The 16,677-nt window shown below is 50.0% G+C and overlaps 2 protein-coding genes across 2 annotated transcripts in view; both read right to left on the minus strand.

Annotated features, from left to right (window-relative positions):
* Positions 1-8,971, minus strand: part of LOC135054660 (gastrula zinc finger protein XlCGF26.1-like) — a 62,067-nt gene extending 53,096 nt beyond the window's left edge. Inside the window, exon 1 of the mRNA XM_063957902.1 lies at positions 8,895-8,971. The gene's annotated coding sequence lies outside the window, so the exon portion shown is untranslated. The remainder of the gene's footprint in view (positions 1-8,894) is intronic.
* Positions 1-14,204, minus strand: part of LOC135057133 (oocyte zinc finger protein XlCOF7.1-like) — a 352,188-nt gene extending 337,984 nt beyond the window's left edge. Inside the window, exons 1-2 of the mRNA XM_063963029.1 lie at positions 14,064-14,204; positions 8,895-9,018 (exon numbers count right to left, since the gene is read on the minus strand). Of these exons, the coding sequence (XP_063819099.1) occupies positions 8,895-8,979 (85 nt within the window). The 5' untranslated portion in view covers positions 8,980-9,018; positions 14,064-14,204. The remainder of the gene's footprint in view (positions 1-8,894; positions 9,019-14,063) is intronic.
* Positions 14,205-16,677: the final 2,473 nt, after the last annotated feature.

The following is a 16,677-nucleotide window of genomic DNA, read 5'->3' on the forward strand; positions in this document are numbered from 1 at the left end:
CCCGCCTTTTCCACGCCTGTATTTCTGGGTCCGAAAGGACTGAACCTGATAAAACGGCGCCTTCTTAGGCTGTGAGGGAACATGGGGTAAAAATGCTGACTTCCCAGAAGTTGCTGTGGAAACTAGGTCCGAGAGACCATCCCCAAATAACTCCTCACCCTTATAAGGCAAAACTTCCATGTGCCTTTTTGAATCTGCATCCCCTGTCCACTGCCGAGTCCATAAGCCTCTCCTAGCAGAAATGGACAATGCACTTACTTTCGATGCCAGCCGGCAGATCTCCCTCTGTGCATCTCTCATGTATAAGACTGAGTCTTTAATATGCTCTATGGTTAGCAGAATAGTGTCTCTGTCTAGTGTGTCAATATTTTCTGACAGGTTATCTGACCACGCAGCGGCAGCACTGCACATCCATGCTGACGCAATAGCTGGTCTAAGTATAATGCCTGAGTGTGTATATACAGACTTCAGGATCGCCTCCTGCTTTCTATCAGCAGGTTCCTTAAGGGCAGCCATATCTGGAGACGGTAGTGCCACCTTTTTAGACAAACGTGTGAGCGCTTTATCCACCCTAGGAGGTGTTTCCCAACGTGACCTATCCTCTGGCGGGAAAGGGAACGCCATTAGTAACTTCTTAGGAATTACCAATTTTTTCTCAGGGAAAGCCCACGCTTCTTCACACACTTCATTTAATTCCTCTGATGGGGGAAAAACTATGGGTAGTTTTTTTCTCTCCAAACATAATACCCTTTTTAGTGGTACCTGGATTTATATCAGAAATGTGTAACACCTCTTTCATTGCCTCAATCATGCAGCGAATGGCCTTAGTGGACATTAGACTAGACTCATCGTCGTCGACACTGGTGTCAGTATCCGTGTCGACATCTGCGTCTGCCATCTGAGGTTGCGGGCGTTTTAGAGTCCCTGATGACCTTTGAGACGCCTGGACAGGCATGAGCTGAGAAGCCGGCTGTCCCACATTTGGCATGTCGTCAAATTTTTTATGTAAGGAGTCTATACGTGCACTCAATTCTTTCCATAAGCCCATCCACTCAGGTGTCTGCCCCGCAGGGGGTGACATCCCTTCTATAGGCATCTGCTCCGCCTCCACATCATTATCCTCATCAAACATGTCGACACAGCCGTACCGACACACCGCACACACACAGGGAATGCTCTAACAGAGGACAGGACCCACAACAGCCCTTTGGGGAGACAGAGTGAGAGTATGCCAGCACACACCAGAGCGCTATATAATGCAGGGACTGACTGAATTATGTCCCCTATAGCTGCTTTTATCTATATATATATATATATATATATATATATATATATATATATACTGCGCCTAAATTTAGTGCCCCCCTCTCTTTTTTACCCTTTTCTGTAGTGTAGACTGCAGGGGAGAGCCAGGGAGCTTCCTTCCAGCGGAGCTGTGAGGGAGAAATGGCGCCAGTGTGCTGAAGGAGATAGCTCCGCCCCTTTTCCACGGACTATTCTCCCGCTTTTTTCTGGATTCTGGCAGGGGTATTTACCACATATATAGCCTCTGGGGCTATATATTGTGGTATTTTTGCCAGCCAAGGTGTTTTTATTGCTGCTCAGGGCGCCCCCCCCAAGCGCCCTGCACCCTCAGTGACCGAAGTATGAAGTTTGTATGAGGAGCAATGGCGCACAGCTGCAGTGCTGTGCGCTACCTTGGTGAAGACTGATGTCTTCTGCCGCCGATTTTCCGGACCTCTTCTTGCTTCTGGCTCTGTAAGGGGGACGGCGGCGCGGCTCTGGGACCGAACACCAAGGACGGGCCTGCGGTCGATCCCTCTGGAGCTAATGGTGTCCAGTAGCCTAAGAAGCCCAAGCTGGCTGCAAGCAGGCAGGTTCGCTTCTTCTCCCCTTAGTCCCTCGCTGCAGTGAGCCTGTTTCCAGCAGGTCTCACTGAAAATAAAAAACCTAATTCTATACTTTCTTTCTAGAAGCTCAGGAGAGCCCCTAGTGTGCATCCAACCTCGGCCGGGCACAAAATCTAACTGAGGCTTGGAGGAGGGTCATAGTGGGAGGAGCCAGTGCACACCAGGTGACCTAAAGCTTTCTTTAGTTGTGCCCAGTCTCCTGCGGAGCCGCTATTCCCCATGGTCCTTTCGGAGTTCCCAGCATCCACTAGGACGTCAGAGAAAATAAGATTTTACTCACCTGTAAATTTATTTCTCGTAGTCCGTAGTGGATGCTGGGAACTTTGTAAGGACCATGGGGAATAGACGGGCTCCGCAGGAGACAGGGCACTTTAAAGAAAGAATTAGGTCTACTGGTGTGCACTGGCTCCTCCCTCTATGCCCCTCCTCCAGACCTCAGTTAAGGAAACTGTGCCCGGACGAGCTAAGATTGCAAGGAAAGGATTTTGGAATCCAGGGTAAGACTCATACCAGCCACACCGTATAACTCGTGATAACCATACCCAGTTAACAGTATGAACAAATACAGAACATCAGACAACCTGATGCAACATAACATAACCCTTTGTTAAGCAATAACTATATACAAATATTGCAGAAAAAGTCCGCACTTGGGACGGGCGCCCAGCATCCACTACGGACTACGAGAAATAGAATTACCGGTGAGTAAAATCTTATTTTCTCTAACGTCCTAAGTGGATGCTGGGAACTCCGTAAGGACCCTGGGGATTATACCAAAGCTCCCAAACGGGCGGGAGAGTGCGGATGACTCTCCGCACCGAATGAGCAAACTCAAGGTCCTTCTCAGCTAGGGTATCAAACCTGTAGAACTTTGCAAATGTGTTTGAACCCGACCAAGTAGCTGCTCGGCAAAGCTGTAATGTCGAGACCCCTCGGGCAGCTGCCCAAGGAGAGCCCACCTTCTTTGTGGAATGGGCCTTTACTGATTTCGGATGCGGCACCCCAGCCGCAGAACGAGCCTGCTGATTCGGGTTACAGATCCAGCGAGCAATAGTCTGCTTTGAATCAGGAGCACTCAGCTTGTTGGATGCATACAGGATAAACAGCAACTCCGTTTTCCTGACCTTAGCCGTTCTGGCCACATAAAACTTCAAAGCCCGTACTACATCTAGTAACTCGGAATCCTTCAAGTCACCTGTATCTACAGGCACCACAATAGGTTGGTTCATATGGAAGGATGACACTACCTTCGGCAGAAATTGCAGACGAGCCCGCAATTCTGCCCTGTCGATATGAAAAAACAGATAGGGGCTTTTATGTGATAAAGCGGTCAATTCCGACACACGCCTGGCTGAAGCTAATGCTAGCAGCATGACCACCTTCCACGTGAGAAATTTTAACTCCACAGTTTTAAGTGGCTCAAGCCAGTGTGACTTCAGGAAACGCAATACCACGTTAAAATTCCAGGGTGCCACTGGAGGCACAAACGGGGGCTGAATATACAGCACTCCCCTTACAAAAGTCTGAACATCAGGAAGAGAAGCCAGGTCTATTTTGAAAGTTTAGGCCCAAAGACACTCCCGACTATAGGGATTGAAGGAAAAAGGCCTAGCTGGAATTCCTCAGCAGGAGCATTCCTGACCTCACACCGAGCAACATATTTTTGCCATATACAGTGACAATGTTCAGCCGTCACATTGAATATTTTACATTATCTTATAGGCCCTACACACTGGCCGATATACTGAAAGATATGAACGATCTCGTTCATAAATGAACGAGAACTCGTTCATATCTTTCAGTGTGGAGACTCCAGCGATGAACGATGCGCGTCCCCGCGCTCGTTCATCGCTGGTCTCCCGTCGGCTGTGCATGCAGGCCAATATGGACGATCTCGTCCATATTAGCCTGCACTTCAATGCAGCCGGGTGACGGGGGGAGTGAAAAAACTTCACTCCCCCCGTCACTGCCCCCCCGCCGCCGGGTCGCTCGTCGGCCGTATCCGCCGTCGGGCAGCTTGGCGGCGGGTCGGCCAGTGAGTAGGGCCCCTAAGTCGACACTGGAGTCAAACGCCGTGTCGATATCAGTGTCCATCATATTGGATAGTGAACATTGCGAGATTCTAAAGGTCTCTGCAACATAGGGACGGACATGGGTAGATTTCCTGTCCGTTCTCCAACTTTTGTGCCATCACTAAACTACACCTATCCAAACAGGTGACGGTGTTGTCTACAGAGACTCTAATCCGGAATGCCTTTTTCTGCTAGGATCCGGCGTTCAACCGCTTGGAACAGACAGGGCCCCTGTTGTAACCAGGCCTATCATAGAGGCAGAGGCCATGGGTCCTCTGTGAGCATCTCTTGCAGACCTGGATACCAAGTCCTTCTTGGCCAATCTGGAACAATGAGTATTGTTCTCACTTCTCTTTTCCTTATGATTCTCAGTACCTTGAGTATGAGAAGAAAAGGGGGAAATACATACACCGACTGGAACACCCACAGTGTCATTAGTGTATCCACAGCTATCGCCTGAGGGTTTCTTGACCTGGCGCAATACCGCTGTAGGTTTTTGTTGAGGCAGGATACTATCCTGTCCACCTGTGGCAGATCCCATCGACTTACAATCAACGTGAAGACTTCTTGATGAAGTCCCCACTCTCCCGGGTGAAGTTCATGCCTGCTGAGGAAGTCTGCTTCCCAGTTGTCCACTCCCGGAATGAACACTGCTGACAGTGTGCTTACGTGATTCTCCGCCCAGCGAAGAAATCTGGTGGCTTCAATCCTCGCCACCCTGCTCCTTGTGCCGCCTTGGCGGATTACATGAGCCACTGTGGTGATGTTGTCCGACTAAATCAGAACCGGTTGGTCGCGAAGCTGGGTCTCCGCTTGACGTAGGGCGTTGTATATGGCCCTTAGTTGATGTGAAGGCAAGTCTCCTGACTTGACCACAGACCTTGGAAATGTCATCCCTGTGTGACTGCCCCCCCCCACCCTCGGAGGCTTGCATCCGTGGTCACCCGGACCCAGTCCTGAATGCCAACTCTGCGGCCCTCAAGAAGGTGAGCATTCTGCAGCCACCACAGGAGAGACACCCTGGCCCTGGAGGATAGGGTGATTAAGCAATGCATCTGAAGATGTGATCCGGACCACGTGTCCAGTAAGTCCCACTGGAAGGTCCTCACATGGAACCTGCCGAGGGGAATGCCTCTTATGATGTCACCATCCTGCCAAGGACTCGAGTGCAGTGATGCACTAATACCCGTTTTGGTATATATATATATATATATATATTCCTGACCAGTGTCCCGAGTTCCTGTGCTCTTTCCATCGGAAGATAAACCCCTTTCCGGTCTGTGTCTAGGATCATGCCTAGAAGAGGCAGATGAGCTGTAGGAACCAACTGCGACCTTGGATATATAGAATTAAGTCCCGTTGCCGTTACACTTCCAGAGAAAGTGATACGCTGTTCAGCAACTGCTCTCTTGATCTCGCTTTTAAGCGGAGATCGTCTACATACGTGATAATAGTGACACCTAGCTTCCGCAGGATCACCATCACTTCCGCCATTACCTTGGTCTAAACTGGTAATGACAATCCGTACCGCAATTCTGAGGTACGCCTGATGAGGTGGCCTTTCACGCCTACAACGATGGCTCTAAGCGATGCCAACTTGACTTGCCCCATCTGGGATTTTAAATCCAATATGGGTCTGACCAAACCTTATGGTTTTGGCACCACAACATGGTCAAATAACAATAATAATCCCCTCCTTGTTGAATGAGGGGAACCTTGACCACCACCTGTTGAATATACAATTTGTGAAACACGGTTCACACTGTTTCCCTCTCGTGAGGGGAAGCCGACAGGCCCGTCGGTGAGGGGCATTTTTTTTTCCAAGTCTAGCTTGTATCCCTGAGACACAATCTCTATTGCCCAGGGATCTAACAGGGAGTGAACCCACTTGTGGCTGCACTTCCGAAGACGTGATCCCACCGGCCTAGCTCCGCCTGTGGAGCCCCAGCGACATGCGGTGGATTATGTAGAGGCCGGGGAGGACTTTTCTCTGCCCCCGCCTCTGGCAAGAAAGGACGCATCTCGGACTTTCTTGTTTCTTTATTCGAAAGGCTGCATATGATAATGTCGTGCTTTCATAGGCTGTGCAGGGATATAAGGCCAAATATCAGAATTACCAGATATAGTCGTGGAGACCCGATCCAAGAACCTATCTCCACCCAATCCTCAGCCTTCCATATGCCTCTTAAGGCGGCAACATCTGTCCATTGCCTACTGTACAGGACACGTCAAGCAGAAATCAACACAGCTTTGACACTAGGACCCAGTATACTCATGTCTCTATGGGCATGTTATATATATATATATATATATATATACACACACATATCTCTTAAGACAGCATCTTTAATATAAATATATATATCCCTATATATATATTACTAGGGTCTCTATCCACGCTGCCACAGCGCTATAAACCCATGCCGACCCCATCGCCGGTCTGAGTATTGTACCAGACTGTGCATGCTATCTGCAGGATCCCTGAGAATAGCTGTAACATCAGGGCTGCCTTTTGTGACACCCTAGGGGAAGATTTCCATTCCAGGATACTGCCTGAGAAATCTTTGTGGGAAGCTGCAGTCTCTTGTCTGGAGATTCCTGCTTTTTTTCCTCATGAGAGGAGGGAAATTTACCTCAGCTTCCCTTACACCTGTGTACCCTTGTGTCAGGGACAGATGAGTCATCAGTGATATGCAAATCATCTTTTATTACAATAATCATATATTGAATACTTTTCTGCCAATCTGGCTGTAATTTTGCATTATCGTAGTCGACACTGAATTCAAACTCTGTGTCGATATCAGTGTTTATTATCTTGGATAGTGATCATTGAGAGACTCTGACGGACTCTGCGACATAGGGACAGACATGGTAGATTTCCTGTCTGTTTCCTAATCTCCTTTGTGCAATAACTTTATCCTAGCACTAAATTACACATATCAAAACAGATGTCGGCGTTGTCGACGGCGACACCTTCTCACACACATATTTGCTCCATCTCCTCCTTATGGGAGCCTACTACATCAGACATGTCGACACACACGTACCGACACACCACCCACTCAGGGAAATGTACATCTGAGGACAATTCCCCCACAAGGCCCTTTGGAGAGACAGAGAGAGAGAGAGTATGCCAGCACACACCCCAGCGCTATATGACCCAGGAAAAAACACAGAAACTCAGTATTTACCCAGTAACTGCTGTATTATATGATTTGCGCCTAAATTTATGTGCCCCCCCTCTCTGTTTCACCCCTCAATCGTGATTCTGTAGGGGAGTCTGAGGAGCTTCCTTCCAGCGGAGCTGTGAAGAGAAAATGGCGCTGGTGAGTGCTGAGGAAGAAGCCCCCCCCCCCTACAGTGACTGGAGTGTGTGGTGTGCTGTGGGAGCAATGGCGCACAGCTGCAGTGCTGTGCGCTAACTTATGTGAAGATTGGAGTCTTCTGCCGCCGATTTTCTTCATCCACGCGGTGCTTCTTGCTTCTGGCTCTGCGAGGGGGACGGCGGCGCGGCTCTGGGATCGGACAGCCGATGGCGAGTACCTGTGTTCGATTCCTCTGAAGCTAATGGTGTCCAGTAGCCTAAGAAGCGCAACCTATTCCACGGGTGGTAAGGTTTGCTTCTCTTCCCTCAGTCCCACGTAGCAGAGAGTCTGTTGCCAGCAGAAGCTCTCTGAAAATAAAAAACCTAACAAAAGACTTTCTTTCTCAGCAAGCTCTGTAGAGCTCACTATGGTGCACCCTTCTTGTTCGGGCACAGATTCTGAGGTCTGGAGGAGGGACATAGAGGGAGGAGCCAGTGCACACCAGTAGACCTAATTCTTTCTTTAGTAGCCCGTCTATTCCCCATGGTCCTTACGGAGTTCCCAGCATCCACTTAGGGCGTTAGAGAAATATATATATATGTCACAAGATATAACAATGCACAGTAAGACCGGATGTATATCACAGGGAACTTGTACCAAATGACCCTGTCACAATGCACTATTAACTAACACTGCCAAAAGACATGTAGAATACTTAAGTGTCCTGCAAATGCACAGCGCTGACTACAGAGGAGGTTTTGCCCCTTGCAGTCCCAGAGCAGCTTCAGCATGTGTGATGGTGCCAAAGCTGCAGCAGGGAGTGAGGGAGAGAGAAGAAATGCAGCTCCAAGGCGGTAACATCTATATAAAATGGCACCAGGAGCTGGGGGAGGGGCTACAGGCTGGTGCCATGTCCCCTTGCTGGACTTCCCCCACCAGGAACTGCGGGCCTTAACAAACGGGTTAATACCCGACCTGTGCCCTTGCCCTGCTGGTCTAGTGGGGTCCCTGTACTACCACAGTGCCCAAGCCAGCACGCCTCTTACAGACCGCACGGGATCGCGGTTTGCGGTGGGTCCTGCCTGGGGGACGGTCTTACCTCCCCTGTCTGCGGCCACGCGATCCCAAGGAGCGGCGGGTAATGTGTGTGCCGTGTCAGGAACCGGAGCCCTTCACCGCAAGTACCAGGCAACCAGGGCGCGAGAGTATGCGGCGGCGGCGCCGGGGGAGGTGATGGGGCCGCAGCAAGTGATGGCAAACAGACATCCAGCACTTGTCAGTGCTATGCTGCTGCCCTCGAAGTCTTCTTTCTTCATTAAAAAAAGCTCTTTTCAGGGCTGCGCCTGTTAGATGCCTGCACTGCAGACACCAACTACAAACTGAGCTCCAGTGCCTGGAGGCGGGGATATAGAGGAGGCGGCGCTATGCATCCTGGGAACAGTCAAAGCTTTAGCCTGTTGGTGCCGCAGATCAAGATCTTACTCTACACCCCCATGTTATTCCCTATGGAATACAGTGTACCCCGCTGCAGAAATGTGATTATCAAGTGTATATAGGGGCCCCCAAACCTGCTCTCCCCTGTACAATACATGACAGTCTCCTCTTACCCAGTGATGTGAGGGGCCGGTGATTCTCCATCATCAAGTCCTTGTACAGACCCCAGTGTTCCTCTATATACTCCCACTCCTGCATGGAGAGATGGACAGTGACATCCGGACACCTTATAGGAACCTGACACACACAATGATACACACTATAGAAAAAGAACATCCTCACAGGTTATCCTGACATTCTCTTAGTGTTATGTTAGTTAATGTGAATATAAGGAGATGGTACCTACTACCACAGTGTATACACAAAGAGCAGAAATCTGCTATTGTGAGGGGACTGTACATCATACAGACACTGCAGGGTCACTGTATCTCATGTGCTTCTATTGTGAGGGGACCGTACATCATACAGACACTGCAGGGTCACTACATCTCATGTGCTCCTATTGTGAGTGAGGGATCCGTTCATCATACAGACACTGCAGGGTCACTACATCTCATGTGCTCCTATTGTGAGGGGACTGTACATCATACAGACACTGCAGGGTCACTGTATCTCATGTGCTCCTATTGTGAGGGGACTGTACATCATACAGACACTGCAGGGTCACTACATCTCATGTGCTCCTATTGTGAGGGGACCGTACATCATACAGACACTGCAGGGTCACTACATCTCATGTGCTCCTATTGTGAGGAGACCGCACATCATACAGACACTGCAGGGTCACTGCATCTCATGTGCTCCTATTGTGAGGAGACCGTACATCATACAGACAATGCAGGGTCACTACATCTCATGTGCTCCTATTGTGAGGGGACCGTACATCATACAGACACTGCAGGGTCACTACATCTCATGTGCTCCTATTGTGAGGGGACCGTACATCATACAGACACTGCAGGGTCACTGCATCTCATGTGCTCCTATTGTGAGGAGACCGTACATCATACAGACACTGCAGGGTCACTACATCTCATGTGCTCCTATTGTGAGGGGACCGTACATCATACAGACACTGCAGGGTCACTACATCTCATGTGCTCCTATTGTGAGGGGACCGTACATCATACAGACACTGCAGGGTCACTGCATCTCATGTGCTCCTATTGTGAGGGGACCGTACATCATACAGACACTGCAGGGTCACTGCATCTCATGTGCTCCTATTGTGAGGGGACCGTACATCATACAGACACTGCAGGATCACTACATCTCATGTGCTCCTATTGTGAGGGGACTGTACATCATACAGACACTGCAGGGTCACTACATCTCATGTGCTCCTATTGTGAGGGGACCGTACATCATACAGACACTGCAGGGTCACTGCATCTCATGTGCTCCTATTGTGAGGGGACCGTACATCATACAGACACTGCAGGTCACTACATCTCATGTGCTCCTATTGTGAGGGGACCGTACATCATACAGACACTGCAGGGTCACTGCATCTAATGTGCTCCTATTGTGAGGGGACCGTACATGATACAGACACTGCAGGGTCACTACATCTCATGTGCTCCTATTTTGAGAGGACCGTACATCATACAGACACTGCAGGGTCACTGCATCTCATGTGCTCCTATTGTGAGGGGAACGTACATCATACAGACACTGAAGGGTCACTACATCTCGTGTGCTCCTATTGTGAGGATACCGTACATCATACAGACACTGCAGGGTCACTGCATCTTATGTGCTCCTATTGTGAGGGGACCGTACATCATACAGACACTGCAGGGTCACTGCATCTCATGTGCTCCTATTGTGAGGGGACCGTACATCATACAGACACTGCAGGGTCACTACATCTCGTGTGCTCCTATTGTGAGGGGACCGTACATCATACAGACACTGAAGGGTCACTACATCTCGTGTGCTCCTATTGTGAGGGGACCGTACATCATACAGACACTGCAGGGTCACTGCATCTCATGTGCTCCTATTGTGAGGGGACCGTAAATCATACAGACACTGCAGGGTCACTGCAACTCATGTGCTCCTATTGTGAAAGGATCGTACGTCATACAGACACTGCAGGGTCACTGCATCTCATGTGCTCCTATTGTGAGGGGACCGTACATCATACAGACACTGAAGGGTCACTACATCTCGTGTGCTCCTATTGTGAGGGGACCGTACATCATACAGACACTGCAGGGTCACTGCATCTCATGTGCTCCTATTGTGAGGGGACCGTAAATCATACAGACACTGCAGGGTCACTGCAACTCATGTGCTCCTATTGTGAAAGGATCGTACGTCATACAGACACTGCAGGGTCACTGCATCTCATGTGCTCCTATTGTGAGGGGACCGTACATCATACAGACACTGCAGGGTCACTACATCTCATGTGCTCCTATTGTGAAAGGATCGTACGTCATACAGACACTGCAGGGTCACTGCAACTCATGTGCTCCTATTGTGAGGGGACCGTAAATCATACAGACACTGCAGGGTCACTGCAACTCATGTGCTCCTATTGTGAAAGGATCGTACATCATACAGACACTGCAGGGTCACTGCAACTCATGTGCTCCTATTGTGAGGGGACCGTAAATCATACAGACACTGCAGGGTCACTGCAACTCATGTGCTTCTATTGTGAGGGGACCGTACATCATACAGACACTGCAGGGTCACTGCATCTCATGTGCTCCTATAGTGAGGGGACCGTACATGATACAGACACTGCAGGGTCACTACATCTCATGTGCTCCTATTTTGAGAGGACCGTACATCATACAGACACTGCAGGGTCACTGCATCTCATGTGCTTCTATTGTGAGGGGACCGTACATCATACAGACACTGCAGGGTCACTGCATCTCATGTGCTCCTATTGTGAGGGGACCGTACATCATACAGACACTGCAGGGTCACTGCATCTCATGTGCTTCTATTGTGAGGAGACCGTACATCATACAGACACTGCAGGGTCACTGCATCTCATGTGCTCCTATAGGCCCTCATTCCGAGTTGTTCGCTCGCAAGGCGATTTTAGCAGAGTTACACACGCTAAGCCGCCGCCTACTGGGAGTGAATCTAAAGTTCTTAAATGTGCGACCGATGTATGCGCAATATTGCGATCACAAACGAGTTAGCAGTTTTTGAGTAGCTTCAGACTTACTCTGCCTGTGCGATCAGTTCAGTGCTTTTCGGTCCCGGCTGACGTCATAAACACACCCAGCGTTCGCCCAAGCACTCCCACCATTTCTCCGGACACGCCTGCGTTTTTTCCGGAAACGGTAGCGTTTTCAGCCACACGCCCATAAAACGCCGTGTTTCCGCCCAGTAACACCCATTTCCTGTCAATCACATTACGATCGCCGGAGCGATGAAAACACTGTGAGTAAAAATACAAACTTCTTAGTAAAGTTACTTGGCGCAGTCGCAGTGCGAACATTGCGCATGCGCTGTAAGCGGAATTTCACTGCGATGCGATGAAAAACACCGAGCGAACAACTCGGATTGAGGGCCATAGTGAGGGGACCGTACATCATACAGACACCGCAGGGTCACTACATCTCATGTGCTCCTATTGTGAGGGGAACGTAAATCATACAGACACTGCAGGGTCACTACATCTCATGTGTTCCTATTGTGAGGGGACCGTACATCATACAGACACTGCAGGGTCACTGCATCTCATGTGCTCCTATTGTGAGGGCTACTCCCTGGTGCCGCTCTCCCCGCTGATTCCCCTCCCCACCCAGGCAGCCGCCCCCTCTGCTTCCACCTGGCCGCATCCTCTGCATCTGCTGCTGGATAGATGGGGGCAGTTCGATCCCTGTGCCCCCGGCTGGATGTCGCCGATGCTCTCCCCGCTGATTCCCCTCTTCTCCCTCCTCACCCATGCGGCCGCGCCCTCCGCATTTTCCGCTCCCTCCTGCCCACGTCCTCTGACTCCAAGCTGGCGGCGTTGTGGCCTCATGCTGATCCACGGACTATACCCCCCGGTCTGACTCCACTGCTGCTGGTAGTGTCCATGAAGCATCCTCGAGTGCTCTTTTTACAGGTACGCGGTGGGGGACTGGTCCCTGGAGGGTGTTGTTATGGTGGTGGGGTTTCTGGCTGCACTCTCTCCTGCCTCTCTGTCCCTACTCCCTGGTGCCTCTCTCCCTACTCCCTGCTGCCTCTGTCCCTACTCTTTGGTGCCTCTCTCTGTCCCTACTCCTTGGTGCCTATCTCTGTCCCTACTCCCTGCTGCCTCTATCCCTACTCCTTGGTACCTCTCTATGTTACAACTCCCTGGTGCCTCTCTCTGTCCCTACCCCGTGGTACTATATAAAACGTGTATAACATGCTCTACCTGGCGCAATGTGTATAGAACACTAACTGGCGCAATGTGTATAACGTCTTCTAACTGGCGCAATCTGTGTAACGTGCTCTACCTGGCGCGATGTGTGTAACGTGCTCTACCTGGCTCAATGTGTGTAACATGCTCTACCTGGCGCAATGTGTATAACGTGCTCTACCTGGTGCAGTGTGTATAACGTGCTCTACCTGGCGCAGTGTGTATAACGTGCTCTACCTGGTGCAGTGTGTACAACGTGATCTACCTGGCGCAGTGTGTATAACGTGCTCTACCTGGTGCAATGTGTGTAACATGCTCTACCTGGCGCAATGTGTATAACGTGCTCTACCTGTGTGGTGTAATGTGAATTGGTACTGTAACGTTGCCATGCTCCTTTCCCCATGAAGCCACACCCATACATTTTTGGTGTACGCCTTAAGCATGCACTGTCCTTGATTTAAAGTATGGCAGGGGGAGCACCAATTTACTTTCTGAAATGTCAGGTTACAGCTCTGGGGCAGAGTGACCCACTTTTTTTTGGGGGGTGTGTGTGTGTGTGTGTGTGTGTGTGTGTGTGTGTGTGTGTGTGTGTGTGTGTGTGTATATAGTAATGCCTGCGCTCACTGAGAGGCGGATTTGTGACACGTGATATAAAGGGGGGGGGGGGGGGGGGCAAATATGTAGCAGGCGATATACGAAGGGGCATATGTGTTACAGATAATATACAAGACACCACAGGCCGCTCCCCCTGCATAATAATTATAATACCAGGACACTACAGGCCGCTCCCCCTGTATAAAAACAAGACACCAGAGGCTGCTCCCCGTTTAATAATAATAACAACAGGACACCACAGGCTGCTCCTCCTCTATAGTGACAGGACACCACAGGCTGCTCCCCCTGTATAGTAGGACCCCATTACCTGCTTTACGACTGACTCCCGCTCGAGGGAAACCCGGAGGTTGCCGCGAAAGAAAAAAACTCTCTTCCTGTGTGTGGAACGCAACGGCCAGAAGTGGGGTGGAACGCACAGACCGGAAGTGAGGTGTGATTGGCAAGGGAACACAAGCTGCTTCCTCCTCAGTGACCGGCCACACTGACGTTCGTATCCCCGCCCCCGCCCCCGGCCCCTCCTCCAGCCCCGCCCCCGGCCTCAGCACAGGGAGAGGGCGCGGGTCCCGCACATGGCAGTGTGACAGGCGCTGGGGGCAGGCAGGGAGGTGTGAGAGAGGGCGGGTACCCGTGCAGCTGCTGCAGGACACAGAGCAAGGGCTGCATAGGTGCAATGCTTTCTGTGTGTATATCCAGAGATAGATGTACAGGGCGCCGGCATATCTGCAGCGCAGCCTCATCCGGGCGTGGTGATGGGTGGGAGAGACTGTGTACTGGGCTCTGTACGTTGTGCAGGGGCATCTGTGCAGCATGTTTGGACATTGGAACATCTGTATACTTTATGTCTGCCCATGTGTGCTCCGCAAGTGCGGTCATCTGTGCATCATGTCTGAGTGTCTCTGCATCATGTTTGGGCATTGGGGCATCTGTGCTTCATCTCCGGGCGTCATTCTGTGGTGTATGTGCCTCGGTTTCGGCCCTGTGTGCCTCGTGCCGGGGTATCTGTGCTTCATGAGCAGTCAGCGGCTCTGTCGCTCATGCCTGACTGTCTCTCTCTTATAGACTTGACTCGTCCCTCATGTACTCTTCCTTCCAGTTCCATGGGTGAAACATGAAACCAGGCTCCAGCACTCAGATTTGGGGCATGCGTTTGGGATGTTGGCCATTTCATCCTTAGATGTCCGATTTTCCTGCAGCCATAGCCCGCGGCCATAATGCGGCTTCAATGGTGTTATGAGTTGCTACCAAAATCATGAGGTTACAGAACCCACTTGGCGAGTGCTTCGCCTATAACAGGACACTTTCCTTGAATTTATAGATACTGGTCTGCTAGCTTGGCTTCTGCTTTCAAAGTGGGTGGTTCCTGGTCTAGCATCCTCTGCTTCATCTCTGGAGGGCACCCGCTGTAGAACTGCTCTTGGCACATCAGGTCAGTTAGAGCTTCCCATGTGGTGGTACGAGATCTCTTCCTACAACTTCACCATGTGCTGCTTCAGCTGTTTTCTGAATTGCTCATGGGTGCTGTGAGGGTGTCGGAAATAATTAAAGACTGCTTTAGGAGGGCACTTACAACTTTCTTAGAGCCACCACAGTCCCATTGGCCAATCCTTAATAAGCCTCCAGTGCCTGTTTTTGCAGACTGGACACTAGGCCCACTCCTGCCTGGGCAAGTCATGCCTGGGTTGTAACTACTTTCAAAAGCATGCAAATACCCATAATTGTCCCCAACACTGTCCTTATATTTGGAAAAATAGATGGGTCCTGATCTGGGTGCAGTAGCTGGCAAAGGTTCTCCTGGTATCACGGCCAATGGTGCCTGCTTATTGTGCCACCTCTGATGAGAATCCTTTTCAATCTCTATTGTATGATCTGCCAACTTTGCCAATTTTGTAGCTAGGGTATCAGTCTCACCCTCTTGGTACGTTGGGATGCCCTTCGTTCTGGAGATGATGGGGATTATTCTGAAGTTCTCAGAACTTTCTGTCAAGTGTCTGCTGTTAGGCTGCCCTTGTGGTCGCTATTACCTCCAGTTTCTTCTCCTCTCCATGATGCTTTTGGTTACGTTTTAGGAGATTATAATACCCCTTTGCTGAACAACTTCAATATCTTTTTTGGACCTTCCATTGTACTTGGCCATACTGTGCATCGTCCTGTGCTGTATTTACTCTCCTGATGAATGTTGGGGATACACTGTCAGGGGTGTGGTATGGCTGACCGACGGTCAGGAGACCGCCGGGATCCCAGTGGGGGGGGGTGAGTGCAGCAAGCCCTTCGCGGGCTCGCTGCGCTCGCCACAGTGCAGGCTCAGTGGCGACCTGTGGTCGCCATGAGTTCTATTCCCACTCTATGGGTGTCGTGGACACCAAGGGGGGTTTGGGGTTTGTAATATGCACTGGATCGGATTGTAAATTGAATGCAAATCAAGGCTGTTTTGAATTTTAAAGAATATCGAAATATCCCTTTGTACATCCCCAGATTCGTAATTTTATTTACTCTTTGTATTTTCTGATGTGGCTTGAAGAACCAATATAAGGATGCACCTATATTGAAGAATGGGCACGTGTGGAGATCTAGATTTAATATTATCCACCATTATAATTTTTATTATTTTTTGTTTTTCTTTTCTTTTTGTGGGGATCTGTTTGCAGATTCACCAGTTTGACCCTTTTGCATTGAGCAATCTAACATACAGGTCGGATGGGTTTGGAGATATAAAATTCTTTGTACATCTCCAAATCCTAATGCTTTAATTTTCATTTCCCCTCCCTCATCCATGATTAAAGGATTGGGTCTGGGACTCAGGGTCGACAGCACAAAGGTCGACACACTTTAGGTCGACACCAATTGGTCGACACACATTAGGTCGACATGGTCAAAAGGTCGACAAGAACAAGGTCGACATGGAAAAAGGTCGACATGAGTTT

This window comes from Pseudophryne corroboree, chromosome 3 (assembly GCF_028390025.1).
Source record: "Pseudophryne corroboree isolate aPseCor3 chromosome 3, aPseCor3.hap2, whole genome shotgun sequence".
Lineage (NCBI taxonomy): Eukaryota > Metazoa > Chordata > Amphibia > Anura > Myobatrachidae > Pseudophryne > Pseudophryne corroboree.